The sequence below is a fragment of the Miniopterus schreibersii genome (genome assembly GCF_964146895.1).
Source record: "Miniopterus schreibersii genome assembly, chromosome: 3".
Lineage (NCBI taxonomy): Eukaryota > Metazoa > Chordata > Mammalia > Chiroptera > Miniopteridae > Miniopterus > Miniopterus schreibersii.
Window position 1 is genome coordinate 38,144,317 of NC_138103.1, and position 14,490 is coordinate 38,158,806.

The 14,490-nt window shown below is 38.6% G+C and overlaps 1 protein-coding gene across 1 annotated transcript in view; it reads right to left on the reverse strand.

The window, feature by feature from the left end:
• Window positions 1-1,530: 1,530 nt before the first annotated feature.
• Window positions 1,531-14,490, reverse strand: part of HSD17B4 (hydroxysteroid 17-beta dehydrogenase 4) — a 67,534-nt gene continuing 54,574 nt past the window's right edge. The window contains exons 21-24 of the mRNA XM_081132933.1: window positions 14,021-14,107; window positions 12,815-12,953; window positions 4,416-4,543; window positions 1,531-1,870 (exon numbers count right to left, since the gene is read on the reverse strand). Of these exons, the coding sequence (XP_080989059.1) occupies window positions 1,781-1,870; window positions 4,416-4,543; window positions 12,815-12,953; window positions 14,021-14,107 (444 nt within the window). The 3' untranslated portion in view covers window positions 1,531-1,780. The remainder of the gene's footprint in view (window positions 1,871-4,415; window positions 4,544-12,814; window positions 12,954-14,020; window positions 14,108-14,490) is intronic.

Below are 14,490 nucleotides of genomic sequence, written 5' to 3' on the forward strand. Positions count from 1 at the left end.
CATAAGCTCATTAGAAGTGAATACATTCCTCATGAGAGGATGGGGGAAAGGAATGAGGGTGCCCCCCCAACATCGACTGCTACAGAGGTGAAGGGGCATGTGGACTAAGAAAGCTGCCAAGTCTGCATGCCAGTGCCTCTCTGACCTTTCCAACCGGCACCGTAAAGTTAGTACGATCATCAAAACATCACTTTCTTAACATGTTTTAAGCACCTAAGGTATATATTCAACACATTCATTAATGTGTGGTGGCATCTGATTAATTTTAATATGCTGCTTCTACTTGGAAGGACACGAAGCTTTTCTAAGCTCAACAGGGACAACAGCTATCATAAAAGACCAACACTGAAAGAATGCCATTGTTTTTTTAATTCAGGTGGCATAACAATGGATCACTCTGAATTAAAATTAATTTTAAGATACCATACAAACTTCGTAAGACTAAGGCATAATTGCCAAACATGCAACTTTTCTTCTATGCCTTCCACGTATCCTGCTCCTTCATTAAGCCAACAATAATATGTTAAGGTCCTATAGTAATTTCCAGCACTGTGCTAAACATTAAAATTCTAAATTTGAGATCTCTCTTGATCTCTAAACTCCAATTCCCTCAATCTTGTTCCCTGAAGTGCTGTGCTGTGTGCTCCCAGAAGCCCTATTCAGGACTGAAGACATATCTCCCCAGCTACGGGGCAGAGAGAGAATCAACTGACTATAAACACACTCCAGGAACGGCTCTGCTGCTCCCCCCAAGGTCACGGCCCTGTACAGGGCAGGCCATAATCAGTGACTAGTTCGCTCAGGACAAATCTGAAGGGCCATCCCAGCTTCTGAGCTCCTTAAAGCATCTGCTGAAAGCTTGTGGTACATGCACCACAGCGTATCTTCTCCCCCTGCCTAGTCCTGCTTCCTCAGCTTACCCACCCCACCCCTCTGCATATGGACCCCAAGAACATTTCCAAATACATTTTGTGCCCGTGAATCTTCATCTCAAAGTCAGCTTCCCAGAGAACCCACCCACCCACACACACTGCTCAGCTGTGCTCCATGACTGAAACTTACTCTCTCCCTGGCCTGAGCACCCACCGCCTTCTCATTACGTCTGCAGCCAAGCCAGCAAAGAGCCTTTTCTCAGCATGCTCATCCGAGCTAAATGTGGGGGGAAATAATGATATGAGAGTACTTGCTAGTGACCATCTTATGATTTAAGTTTACCAATTAGGCAAGAACGTTTTGTATTTGGTAGACTTATAAGCATTAGATGAATGTAAAAAAATTTCTAGCAAAGGGGGAGAGAGGAAGAAAGAGAACTATCTGGGAACACAAAGACTTTCCTCTTGCCTTAAAGCAGAATACTACCTACTATAGCAAAGTATGAAAAAGGAGTATTGAAAATTTATGTTAAAACAGGAGTTTCAATAAATTAGAGAACAGAAAACAACAGAAAGTGCAAAAGGCATCAGAGTGACCTTGACTCATTTAATTTTCCTTTAACTTATAAACACTATCACAATTCTATGGAGACTAGACTTGAATGAAAATTTTTTATTATGAAGATAAGATCTAATAAGAATAATTACATGCTATTTTATAGTTCCTTGTAAAAATAAAGATAACATGAAAAATTAGTAGAAAATGAAAATCTGAAAAGTTATCTGAAATCTGAAAATGTTAAGCGATTTCCTCTGCATCTTAGGTTTGATCAGTTTTGCTGAATCATTGTTGCATATCTGGGTGAAGAGAACAGTCTTCTATTTTTGTTAACAATGAAGCATGTCCTTCAGAGGTTAGCATATTCTTTAAAAATCATCTGAAGCTTCTGGCTCAGCATGATGTTCCCTCTGGCCTTCAGCCTGCCACTGAAGAATGCCTGGAGTGGAGGGAAAAGAGTACCAAACTTGATCATGCTACACTTTATCTGTATTTTTAAAAGATCATTATTCAAAAAAAGATCACTGTTCAGACTGAATACAACTGAGTTACTTCTTGACAACAAAGGCAACTTTTATCCAGCGGTGATAGTTTAATGATTATAGATATTTTTAGACAGCTAAGAAAAAATAAGACTCCTTGTGTATTTTAGAAAGCCACAGAATAATTCATCTAGACTCACAGACCTGGGAGTTCTGCTTCAACCTATGCTTCTAGCCTTAGTCTGTGTTCTTAAACATGAATTTGAGAACATATAAATAAAAGGCTATACTGTGTTCCTGACAATTAAAATACTAAATTCAGAACGTTTAAAAGCAGATTAAAACTACTTAGTACATCTTCATGGAACAGAAAGCCATATAAGGATAAAATAAGATGGTGGAACAAAGTAGTGAACAGGTCCTGGGCTACGGCATTAGAATGCCTGGGTCAGAATCTAGGCCCTGCCACGTACTAGCGAGCTGAGCGTGGACAAATTCCGCAACCTCTCTGAGCTCCAGCCTGCTCATGTACAAGGGCAGGACAACGGTGCCTGAACAGCGCAGCTTTGTCGTATGAATGAAATGAAACAGTGTGTGAAGTGGTTAGCTTAGTGTCTGACATGTGGTAAGAGCACAGCAAGCTCATTCTTACCAAGTGAAAGGCTGTCATGTTCTAACACTAGGAGCGCCTGTCATTCCACAGCTCAGTGCCTTATCACACTCCTCACCGAGCTCTGCAAGGTCCCTGTGTGATCTAGCCCTTGCCCACTCTCCCATCTCACCTCCTCCCACTCTCCCCACTGCCCATTTCACTACCACTGGCCTCTCATAGTTACAGAACTCTAACACATGACCCTACTCCTGCCTCCGGCCTCTGCATTCATTGTTCCCTTAGCCTATGGCTCACTCCTCACTGTTCAGGTCTCTATCAGGCCATTTTGGACAACCCTGTCTAAAACAGTTCCTCCATCCTGTCACACTCTAATCCAGGGGCTGGCAAACTATAGCCTGTGGGCCAGGACTAGTCTGCTGCCTGTTTTTGTAAATAAAGTTTGACTGGAACATAGCCGCGTCCATTTGTTCACGTTAATATCTATGGCTACTTGAGCTCTACAATGACGGAACTGAGTGGGTACAACAGAGACCGTCTGACCCGCAAAGCCCAAAATTTTACAATGTGACCCTGTACAGAAAGTTTGCCAACCATTACTCTAATCCATTACCCTGACTTATTTTTCTTCATACCTGAAATTATATTTCTTTTCCATTCACCTCTAGGACTAAGCTCCACACAATTGGTGCATTGTCTTGTTCAGCCTCCCCTAGTACCCGAATATGAGTAGGTACTAAATAAATTCCTGGGAAGGAATTAACTGAGGACTCACTCAGTACCAAGTACTTACTAAGCTCTTCACATATATTATTGGATTTAGTTATTGTAATAATGCTTTGGAATTATTATAATTATTCATTTTACCAATAAGAAAATTCAAGTTTGAGAGAGTAGGTGGAAGAGCTAAGATTCAGACTCAGATTTATCTGGTGACAAAGAACATATTTTTTCTGTACTACTTTACAATTCTTTTAAAATTATTTTATAATGCTTTTTAAATTAGTTTTTCTATTCAGAAAAACCGAACATTTTCCATTTATTCAAATTACTCTGTTCCTTATAAAGTTGTATAGTTTTCTTCAAATAGGTACTACACTCTTTTTTGAGGGGAGTCATTAGGATTTTTTAGTTTAGGTTGTAATTATAAACAATTTTTTTTCAATTATATCTTCTAGTTTGTTCTGCTGCTATGTGAAAGCTATTTTTTAGTAACCACTGTGCATTCAGCCACTTCTCTGAACTCTTCTAAGGACCAATCAGTTGATTCTCTTGGGATTTCCAGCGACACAATCACGATTTGAAAATAACAAACTTTTCCACTCCATTCTAACTGCGACAGCAGTTACTTTAATCTGTGTGTTTGTAGACTGGCCAAAAGTTTCAGAACAACACTGACTCATCCTGGTCAGAGGGGGCGCTCTCGTCTTAATCATGCTTTTCACTGAATGCCTGTCTCTAAATGTTTCACCTTCAATGAGGCACCAGGTGCTATCCTCTATCCTTCTAGAGCCAGTTTTCAATGACGCTTAAGACAAGTTCTTAATCTTATATATCAGGAATGAATGTCTAATTTCATTTAATAGCTACTAATATTATAGGGTTTTTCACCTTTGAACTAATGACATAATATAATAAAGAGTCTAGATGTAGATTTTACATTGTTGATATGGTAAAGAAGAATTTCACCAAAAATTCAGTTTTCAAGAGTGTCAGTTGAAACTCTATTAGAAAGATTCATGATCTGTCAACTCAGATATTGGTATCAACTGCATCTTCTTCAGAGTTGTAAGAACTCTGTCTTATAAATCAGAATTTGGAAGTCAGCTGAAAACTGCAATTGTCAAACAGGAAGAACGATGATGAATAAACGAACATTTGAAGAATGTTACCTTCTGAGGGTCAAGCTTGCCCAGGACCACGTCAATGAAATCCTCATCTGACAGTGTGATTGTAACATCAGCAGAGCCTTCTGCGGGGCCGCGATACACTTTCCCGGAGCCATTTTTCAGGTCAACAGCTGGGAAAATAAGAAAACACCACTGTGTGTCGTATTTTCTTCACAAGACAGAGTAAAATAAACCATCTAAAATACAGACATTTTTACCGTCTCCAAGTTAATGTGCTGCTTATTCTACACTATATATTACCTGCCATTTAGGAAAAAATTTTATTCCTCTATTTTTTGAGATGTCCCTTTTCATTAAGTTCTTCTAAACAGTCAAATTTTTCCTCAGTGAAGAAGTTTACACAACAGCAACCTCCTAAGTGTGAACCAATGTAGAATAACATAAGGAAGTTAAGTTGGTGACGTTTATATGGGTATGGCATTTAGGTTCAAATACTCAGCAGAGAAGGAAGCTGAATTTTAAAAGAGCCGTGTGTTGGGGAAGGGAATACATACTATAATCACCTTTCAAATACCTGAATTCATCAAGACTGTCAACATAAATTCTAAAAATTCTTCTAATTAGTTGTGTTACACTTATGATTTTATTTACTGCCCTAATTATTGTGTGTAAACATTAAAATTAACTTCTTTTCCATTAACTGTTTTTGAAGAAAAGTAAGTGCCCCAGGCTGGGTAACTAGAAACATTATTAGAAATTTGCCTCCATCGCTCTCTGTATAACACTCACAGAGCTTTATGCCACAGTCACACGTTCTAAGCTTTAATGGTGTCCTGGGTGACCGAGACGGCTCACCCAGCAGGCCGCGCCGCCCACCCAGCTTCAGCCTCCTGAAGGCGGCTTCTGCTACGGTGAAGGGGCTGCAGTCCCATCCCTCCCCCCAGGTGCACAGGGAACTCCCAGTTTAGGGTCAAGGAAAAGCTACACAGACGTAAGGAAAGCCCAGAGTGCTTAGCTACATTCTGCTTGGCCAAGCCTTGCTCCAAAGGGGAAATTAATCACTCTAACTCTCCACAAAAGAAAAAGCTACCAACTAAACTAAAAAAATAATCTGACGATAATGGTTACCTAGGGGAGGGAAAGGGCAAAGAGAAGGGAACCTCTCTGCTTTGTGTGCTCCACTCACTCACTCCACTGTCTCCACTGTGGGTGGCAGACAATATGCAAGGTACTTACACCAGTGAAGCATGAAGAGCAAAGGCTCTGTTCTTACTGAAACTCACATATTATGACTGTGTTTTCACGTATTATCTGTACTAGAGTTAAAAAGAAAGAAAGAGAAAAAGAGGGAAGAAGGCAGAAAGAGAGGAGGGGCAGTGAGAAAGGGAGAAAGGAAAGACTAAAGGAAAGCAAACCTCTGGCATTCAGGGACAACCACCACGGCTGAACTCCTCACTGGCATTTCTAAGGCCCGCTGCGCAGGCCAGTCTAGCTCAGGAGGAACGCTGCACCGCGCCCATCTTACTGCTAAAGAGCGGGAGCAAGTCTCTTGGCTAAGAAGGCTCTGCTGTCCACCTGCCCTCTCGCTGACCTGGTTTAACCTGCTACTTCACAGCCATGACTCTGGTAAAGCAATCAAACTTTCTTTGGTGGAAACCTAGAAACTGGTAAAAGAAAAGAGCACTAAGAGAGGGACGGTTCTTAGCAGGATAGAGAAATTTGGGTAAAGAAGTGGAACTTTCAGTTCTCAGTGGCTCAGGTCGCAGTCTACAGCTTGGCTCATGTGGCAGAACCATCATCTACCACCATGGCCCTGAGTTTACAGAGGCCTGAAGGCCACTGCTAATCTTAAAATGAAGAAACAGATTGTATATATTTCATTTTAGTAATAGTTTATTTTAAAAGCTTTATAAATGACGTTAGCTCTGTGTTTATATAATCATTAAGGCTCTACAAGAGTCCATTAAATTTCAGTTACACTTTACAGCATTTAATAGGGGAGGGAGAGGTGTTAGATGGGCACATGGTATATGGAAATTTGGGGATCTCTAAAGGTCTTAGAACATATACCTTACAAATCACAAAGAGACAGCATGGGAGAAAGAAGTTGCTTTTGCGGATGCCTTCTCCCCTTAAGATGATAAATTCTTTGCTGAAACAAGATCGCCTAGTCTGTATCCCCTATGCTTGCTTGAATGGAAAGCACTTAGCAACTTTGTTAAATGGGTGACTAAAAAGCACCTGGAAGAAGCATATTTATAAAAATAATGACAACAAAAAACTTAGGATAAAAGTAAAGATTTCTTTTTAAATCCCATCAAGGAGGACACAACACTTTTGTGCTATTCCTGCCACAACTTAATAAATTCTAATAATCCTGAAGAAACACCAAATAATACACAAACTGAGGAACATTCTACAACATAAGTGGCCTCTGATCTGCAAATCTGTCAATGTCATTAAAAATAAAAACCGACTAGGGAAGCCTCCCGGTTACAGGAGACTAAGGGACCTAACAACCGGTGCACTATGTGATCCTAAATCGGACCCAAGCAGCTCTTACTTTTTCTTTCTTCATTTATATTATTGTTGTTATTACTACTATTACTCTTTTGCCCTAAAGGACATTACTGGGACAATTGGTGAAGTATTACTAAAACCTGTAGATTAAATAATACTGCATCAATGTTAATTTCCTGATGTTGATCATTAGTCCATGCATAGATAAGAGAAAGTACTCTTAGGAGGTGCTACTATACTATTCAGGGATGAAGAGACATCATGTCTGCAAGTTACTTTCAAATGCTTCAGAAAAACAATAATAAATATTAATAAAGAAAACAGTAAAGGAAAGGAAATAAAATGTTGATGTGAAGAAGCCGGGTGAAGAACAGATCCATGTCTCTGTACTATTCCTGAAACGTTTCCGTAAGCCTGAAATTATTTCAAAATAAAAAACTATAAGAAGATACGATTAAAATGAATCACACACAGCAAAATGGAAAGCCGTGGTAGTTTTGAGTAATTCTGTGTGTAAATGCACGTGGGCGAACAGTCAGGGCTGCGCTGGTAAGAGGGAAGCAGCCGCTCTTGCTAAGGGGAGAGAGAGTAACCCGAAGCAGGCGTCTCTCTAACAAACAGGTTCCCATCCCAGACTGGGCAGCATCTTCTTTCCAAAGATCATCTCTCAAGTCTTTTCTATAAACACATGAGGCACCATTTGGATCCCAATCCTAAATATGCGACCAACACCTGTAAGATTTTGTTCATATACAAGCTGAGAAACCCTCAAGTGTAAACTGGTTTGAAGATGAGCAGCTACCCAGGAGCTAACAGGCTCTAATGATCAAATGGCATCCTCAACCACGAATGTTTTCTGATCTTAAAAGAATGGCAGCTGCTCAAACTGTACATATTCTTCCACATCCTGGCAAATTTCCAAGATCCAAAACATGACTTCTAACATGCAAAATACAAACACCTCTAACATCCAGTCATTGTTACATAGAACATAATGGATGCCTGGATTTAGCCCGGATAGGTAGACTTAGCTCTACACAATTAGTTACAGTACACATTTTTAAAAAGTCAACTCACTTTATTACTTAACTAACATTATTTAAGCAATAATGCATAGTATTTTCATAATCTTGCTATATAAATACAAAATTCAATTATGTTCCTATCATGGAAAAGATTACAAATATGTACAAGGAAACTAAATTTCCTTTAGGAGAAAAGCAACCAAATTGCTCAACGCCAACCAGCTTAAACCTATCATCCTAAGGAAAACAAAACATATTTTTTACTCAGTAACAGTGTATCATTATTACATGAAAACAAATCTGTCTTTGTCAAAAGTTTCCATTTCATAGCTATTAAACATAATCACACAATAAACAAATCTTATTTGGGAACATGGGGTAATATTCATGCCTAGAGTTACAACAAATTGCTTACTTAAAATTGGTTGGTCAAATTCTAAGATGCTCGCTTTATTTAGAGACAAATGGAAATACTGGAGTCATTATTCTATAAACCATGAATAGCAGATAAGCTTGCAGGACCAACAAAGATTTCCTTTAATTCCTTCCTGCATGCCATGAAGCAGAGCAGCAAAGCTAATGCTCTGAGTTCCAACTAATAGCCCCACGAACACGGTTTCCTACTCTGTATCTGGCCTGTGAACTTATCCCTACATTCCAGGCCCGCAGTTCCCACAACCTAGTCCAGATCTCGGTCTGCTACCATTCTGGCACCACAGCTTATCATCTTCTCCTAAACTTCTCTGCTCTCCCATGTTTCACACTTCTAGTAACGGAGTCAACATCCTCAGTCACACAGGCTCAACACTTCTTCATTAGCTGTCTCTTTCTCATTCCTCTTGTTTTTCAGGAATTATCAGTAGCTAAGTCAATCAATTCTATCTTAGCAATAGAGCCACACAGGCCCTTTCCTCTCCATTACTGCCATCATCTTAATATAGGTCTTCCTCTTAACCTGCAGTGCAACAACGCTTGTCTCCCTAACTCCAATATTTTAAACTTCCCTGATACACTACCTCTAATACTGACTTCTGTAGACCAAAGAAAGACATCCTATCTTTTCATATTTGTAATCCACAACCCAGCAGAGAACTTGGCACACAGTAAATACTCAAACATTTGTTGAATGAACCAATCCTCCCATCTGTGAAAGCCAACAGCACCTTTCCCATGTCTCTTATCACTTCTGTTCTATCAGAATTATTTGTACTATATATGAACAGTATATTCCTTATTTAAACTCCTTCGGGACAGATGTGTTTAAGAATTCAGAATTTTTCAGATTTAGGAAGAAAATACGGTTCATAAAGCATGCATTACATATTATGAAAGGCCTTCAGGGCTGCAACACTCTATAAACAAATACATGATTTCTCTATTTGAGTAACTAGGTGAGACAGGGACAATCAGTTGCATCATATAAGTTTAGGTCAGGTTTTGCCACCAATGAGTTACGAGAGAAAAAACTTGCCATTTTTAGAGCTTCCAGTCTCTGGAATTGCAGATAAAAGCAACTGTGTTTTAATTTTCAGGAGCAGACTATTCTATAGGCCACATAAAGCATCTGATTCTTTAATCTTCTTTATGCCTTCCTGTCATCTTTCATTCCTCTCGATTTTTACTGTTGCTTAGAATAGAATGAGATCCAAAAGGTTTACGAAGACAACTTTTGGCTGGTCTCAGAAATTAATAGTAATAAGTATCATAAAATATATTGCTTACTTATAAAATGTTTCAATTGTACCATATTATTCCTGAACAATTCCCCTCATACTAAACAGAAAATACATATTACTATCCATACAATAAGCTGATTGTTTTAAAAGAAGAAAAGGCACCAATTTCAGCACTTTTAAAAAAAGGCAGGCATCTGATTCCATCTAGAACTGTGCATTCTACATGGCTCTTAGCAGCTCTTCAACATATACAGAATCAGGCTACTATGTGTCATAGACCACACTAGAAGCTGGCAATAAATCAACCCGAAGCTCTTTCTTAGTGTTAAACCCAAGGTCAAGTGGGAGGAGACATATAATTAGAAATTATCATAATACAGTAAGGTAACTATAGTGAGCAACAGGCTCTGTTCAAAGGAAACTCAGAAGATTGTCTCTCCATCTGGTGTTCATTTTTACCCTTCCAACCTAATCCAAGAATCCCTAGAAAAATAAAAAGCCAAAGGAAAACCTTTATTCAAAAGGGTAAAGCACCTGAAGGCATACCAAAAAAAAGTGTTCAAACACGTCCAGGCATTCAGTTACATTTTGGAGTAATAAAAAAAGACATAGACAAAAGTCGCCATATTCTTGATATTCTAACAAGTATTAATGGTGAAATGAGTAAGATAGGTTTCTATTTTGACCTCAACTACTTAAGGAAGCACTACCTGTGGATCATGTTTTTAATAATTCTAAAACAGTACTTCATAATCAAAACATTGTCTCCAGAGGTAGAATAAGAAGTTGCCAGTGAGTACTCCAAGACACAGCTTCCTTTCCCAAAACACCTCACTGAGGCCCTCCTCTGCTTTCTCACGCAGACAAGGGCCTACATCTCCCGTCACACATACACTCTTGGCCCATAGGGAAAAGGGAAGGGCTCTCCAGCCTCTCTCAGATCCTCTCAGCCTGGCGACGCAGAGGCCACAGTGGCTCCTGCCCAGGCAGTTCCCAGCTCCTAGGTGACCAACAGGCCTCCGAGAGGCCTCGCCTGCAGAGACACAGTTCCGACTCCGACTCCAACTCCTCCGAAGCCCAAACCACCTGAGCCCTGCACTGGCCCCAGCACTTTACTCATTCTCCCTAGAGTCACACTAATTTGGTTTCCAAAGGCTCTCTGTTCCCCACAACACACACGTACTCTGCCCGGAGATTGGCGGCTGGTGTTAACTGGATGGCAGGGGGAGGGAGGGAACAGGGAAGACGGGCATGGTCCGGGATCTTTGGGTGGGACGGACCCTTCCAGGCCACTGAGCCTAAACCCCTTGTTCCTAGACTTGCTCAAGGTCAGTCACTTATGCAGCTCCAGTGACACTTCAGCCCAACCAAGGTAAACCGAGCAGCTTAGCCCTGTTCTCTGTCACCAGGTTCAGGTCTGCCAACATGTGAACAAGGCTGGGAAAACTAACAGCAATTTAACATATAAAATATTTGGTAATGAAGTGTTTAGCAAAACATTTTTAAAACTGCTTGTAAAAAAATAAAAGGCACTTCAGAAATCAAAGCATTCAATCATCAATTTTATGTCACTAGGTGCCAAGATACAGAGATGCCAACATGGAATCACCTAAGATACCAAAAGCCAAAAGACCTAAATAGTTTCTACTGCTGCCAGCTGTGACTTAACTCCGTGACACAAAGATGCAAGAATACAACAAACAGAACTGAAAATAGTTGCACAGCTGAGGAACCAATCAAATAACAGGCGGCAGTAATCAAGGGGAACAGTGAATTCTTTCAGAGAAAGCTTTAAGATCTAATTTCACTGTTAACTTTGATAAATAAGCACCTGATGAAGAGGTGATAAAACAAACATAAGCCACTAGGCACCAATAATAAGTACTTGTTAACAGGATTCCAATATTCCCATTTTTCCAGTGGAAATATAAGGGAAAAGCCCTTTTCTAAGTTAATTCAAAGTAACTTTTCAATGTAAGCACATTTTCTAATATTGCCTACAAGGAAAGTGTCACCAAGATTAGGGAATCATCTTAGCTGGTTATTGAAACTGTCTTCCAAGAGTGAGTCGCTTGTAGACTGTCCAAATCCCTCCGAGTTCTACTCTGCCCACGGCAAGCCACAGTCCCAGCGCCCTTGCTCACTCCCACAGATCTCACTTCTCTTCTTCACCAACATCTTCGGAAGTCCTGTGCTTTATCTTTACAACTCAGCTTCCAACACACTGTCACCCGTTGGGATAAAACTGAATTCCATCATGGAAACTCAGAAAGAAAAAGGGAAGGACAGAAAGAAGAAAGGAAGGGAAGTAGTTACACCTACATATACAGTGTTAATCTATGAAGTTATTTAGAAAACTATTAGGCACTTCTAAACTTGAGGGACCAAATACATATTACATTTTTGCCTTCCTTTATAGCCCTTCTGGATTAACACCCTATAAGCACGAATGTCTTCCAGAAAAACGAACATCACAGTGTTAACTGTGGGTAGGATTATACGTCATTTTTTCCTTTACACCTTTCTATACCAAATTTATACAGTGAACATACACTGCCTAAAAGAAACAGCAACTGTTATATTAAAAAGACAGGTGTTTGTACTGAACCAAAATCAACTGAACGAAACTTCAAAATGTTTTTCAGGAATACGTAATAGAAGATTATTTCAAAAGTTTCAGCTGATTTAGAGGTGCACTTTAATTTTTGGTCTAAATGCACATTGATAGTGATCTTCGGTTGTAATGAGAAATAATTTGATTTTCAAGGCATTTAAACAGGCACCCTTAAACAACAATCCGATCATTAAGGTAATAATGCAAATTACTAATGTCTTGGAATGAAAAAAACGATTTTAAAATTGTCAAAATATAATGACAAAAATATTCCATTTGACCTGATAAACCTGCTTTATGTTTAAGAGAAATATGAAGATTACTAAAAGAAGAATACAACTAAGATGACTGTTTAAAAGTACTAACTCAGGTGTTACAATAGGATCTTTAAAACAGATATTTTCATTTTAACTGATTCCCTACATCTCTAAAAAACATACATGTCTTTGGGTACCTGAAGCCTGCTATTCTCATGAAAAATAACTGACCTAAGAAGATAGGATTTACCTACTTTCAAAGAGGCAGGTTTTAACTATAATAAGGATACTTCATCTCTGTTTACTAAGCGTTACCTTAGAATATTATAAAATCAGGGATATAACTTACTCCACTTAGCTGCAGTACTTCCACCTTTAGTGATATGCCACTCAAATATAGCATTTACTTTCTTTACCACCTTGTGCCCGACATCCTTAAGACGGCGACCTATTTCCTCAAATACCAAGGTACTCGAAAGATCCTCTCCCTAAGAAAAAGAGAAAATCTAATTTTAAAAGTTACGTAAAAATGAGTCAAGGGGAAAAATAATTACAAAATACTTGTGTGATAAGGTAGTTTTTCCAAAATCTACATCTAAATAAGGTAAACCAGTATGTTTTGTGTGTTTTTTACAACTGACTTCTTTCACACTTTCCTTGTATTTATTCGTGTCATCCAGAACCTCAGCCCTCTTAATAAGAGGTTTTTACTTTTATCAGCATTCAGAAATAATAGTTTAAAAGTAAATTAGGAACCAAACAACCTATATCCTAACTAACTTCAATAGGAAGATGCTGGACAAATCGATCAACTTGTGGGGTCTTATTTATTTGTAAAATGGGACTAATTATATGAAAACTGAATTTCTCCTAGCTCTTAAACTTCATAAGTTTTTGATCTTAGAGTCTTCTTGAAGATTTTAATCTTCGGCCATTTAAGGTCATAAGGTAAAGGTATGAAAACCTCAACATCACAAAGTTAATATTTTGGAGACAGAGAACAGAGACGTTTTTATTAAAAGCCTCGGCATGTTAACAGAGAATAACTAAAATGTTTTGCCCTGGCCAGTGTAGCTCATTTGGTTAGAGCGTCTTCCATACACCAAAAGGTTGTGGGTTCGATTACCAGTCAGGGCATATGGGGGAGGCAACTGATCAATGTTTCTCTCTCACATAAAAAATGTTTTTATAAATAATACACGCTATTGTTTTTATATCTTTGTATTTATACAAAGCTTTAAATCAAGAAAAGGTTCAGGATATTTAACTTTTTCATTTATTTTTCTCCCACATATTGCTTGCTTGTTATTTCTCATTAAACAACTGATTTAGGTACTCTAACACTGGAAATTTAATTATTTTCTCTTGAAAGACACCCCAGTATCCCCTCCAAAAAGTATTTTAAAAATCTGTATGTTGTCAAAATACTCTTTTTATTCTAAGTAGTTTTGAATTAAGAACCTTAATTTTCTAAGGTAGACTGGACATTCTTAGAGTAATCCTAACTGAAATTCAGAAATTAGGAAATGAGTTGGATACCAGTTTTATAACCTACCTCAGAAGGTGTCTTGGCCAAAACATCAGATGTTGGCACAAGATCCACATAAGCATTTGAAATGACGATGTCTCCGGTTTCTTGGGTCTTATAAGGGATACAAAAGGAAAAATAAACCAATTCTCTCTGATAACTCCAATGAAAACACAACTTCATGTGAAACAGAATAAAGTCATTTAAAAGAAATTTACATTTTTTTCTCATATGAGAGAAAATAATACTCCAAATCAAATAAAAAGCTCATAAACTAAGTATCAAGATGAATAAACATGAAGTCTTACTGATTTAATACAATTGTTATTAACCTAACTGTAGAATCAACTGGAGCACTTTAAAAAATATGTATGACTAGGTCCCATCTCCAAAAATTCCAATTTAAATAATCTGGGGTGCAGCCTGGGCAGTAGTACTTGGGGGACTTTAAAAAAACACACACAACTGTGTGTCTAATGGGAGCCAAAGTGAAAATT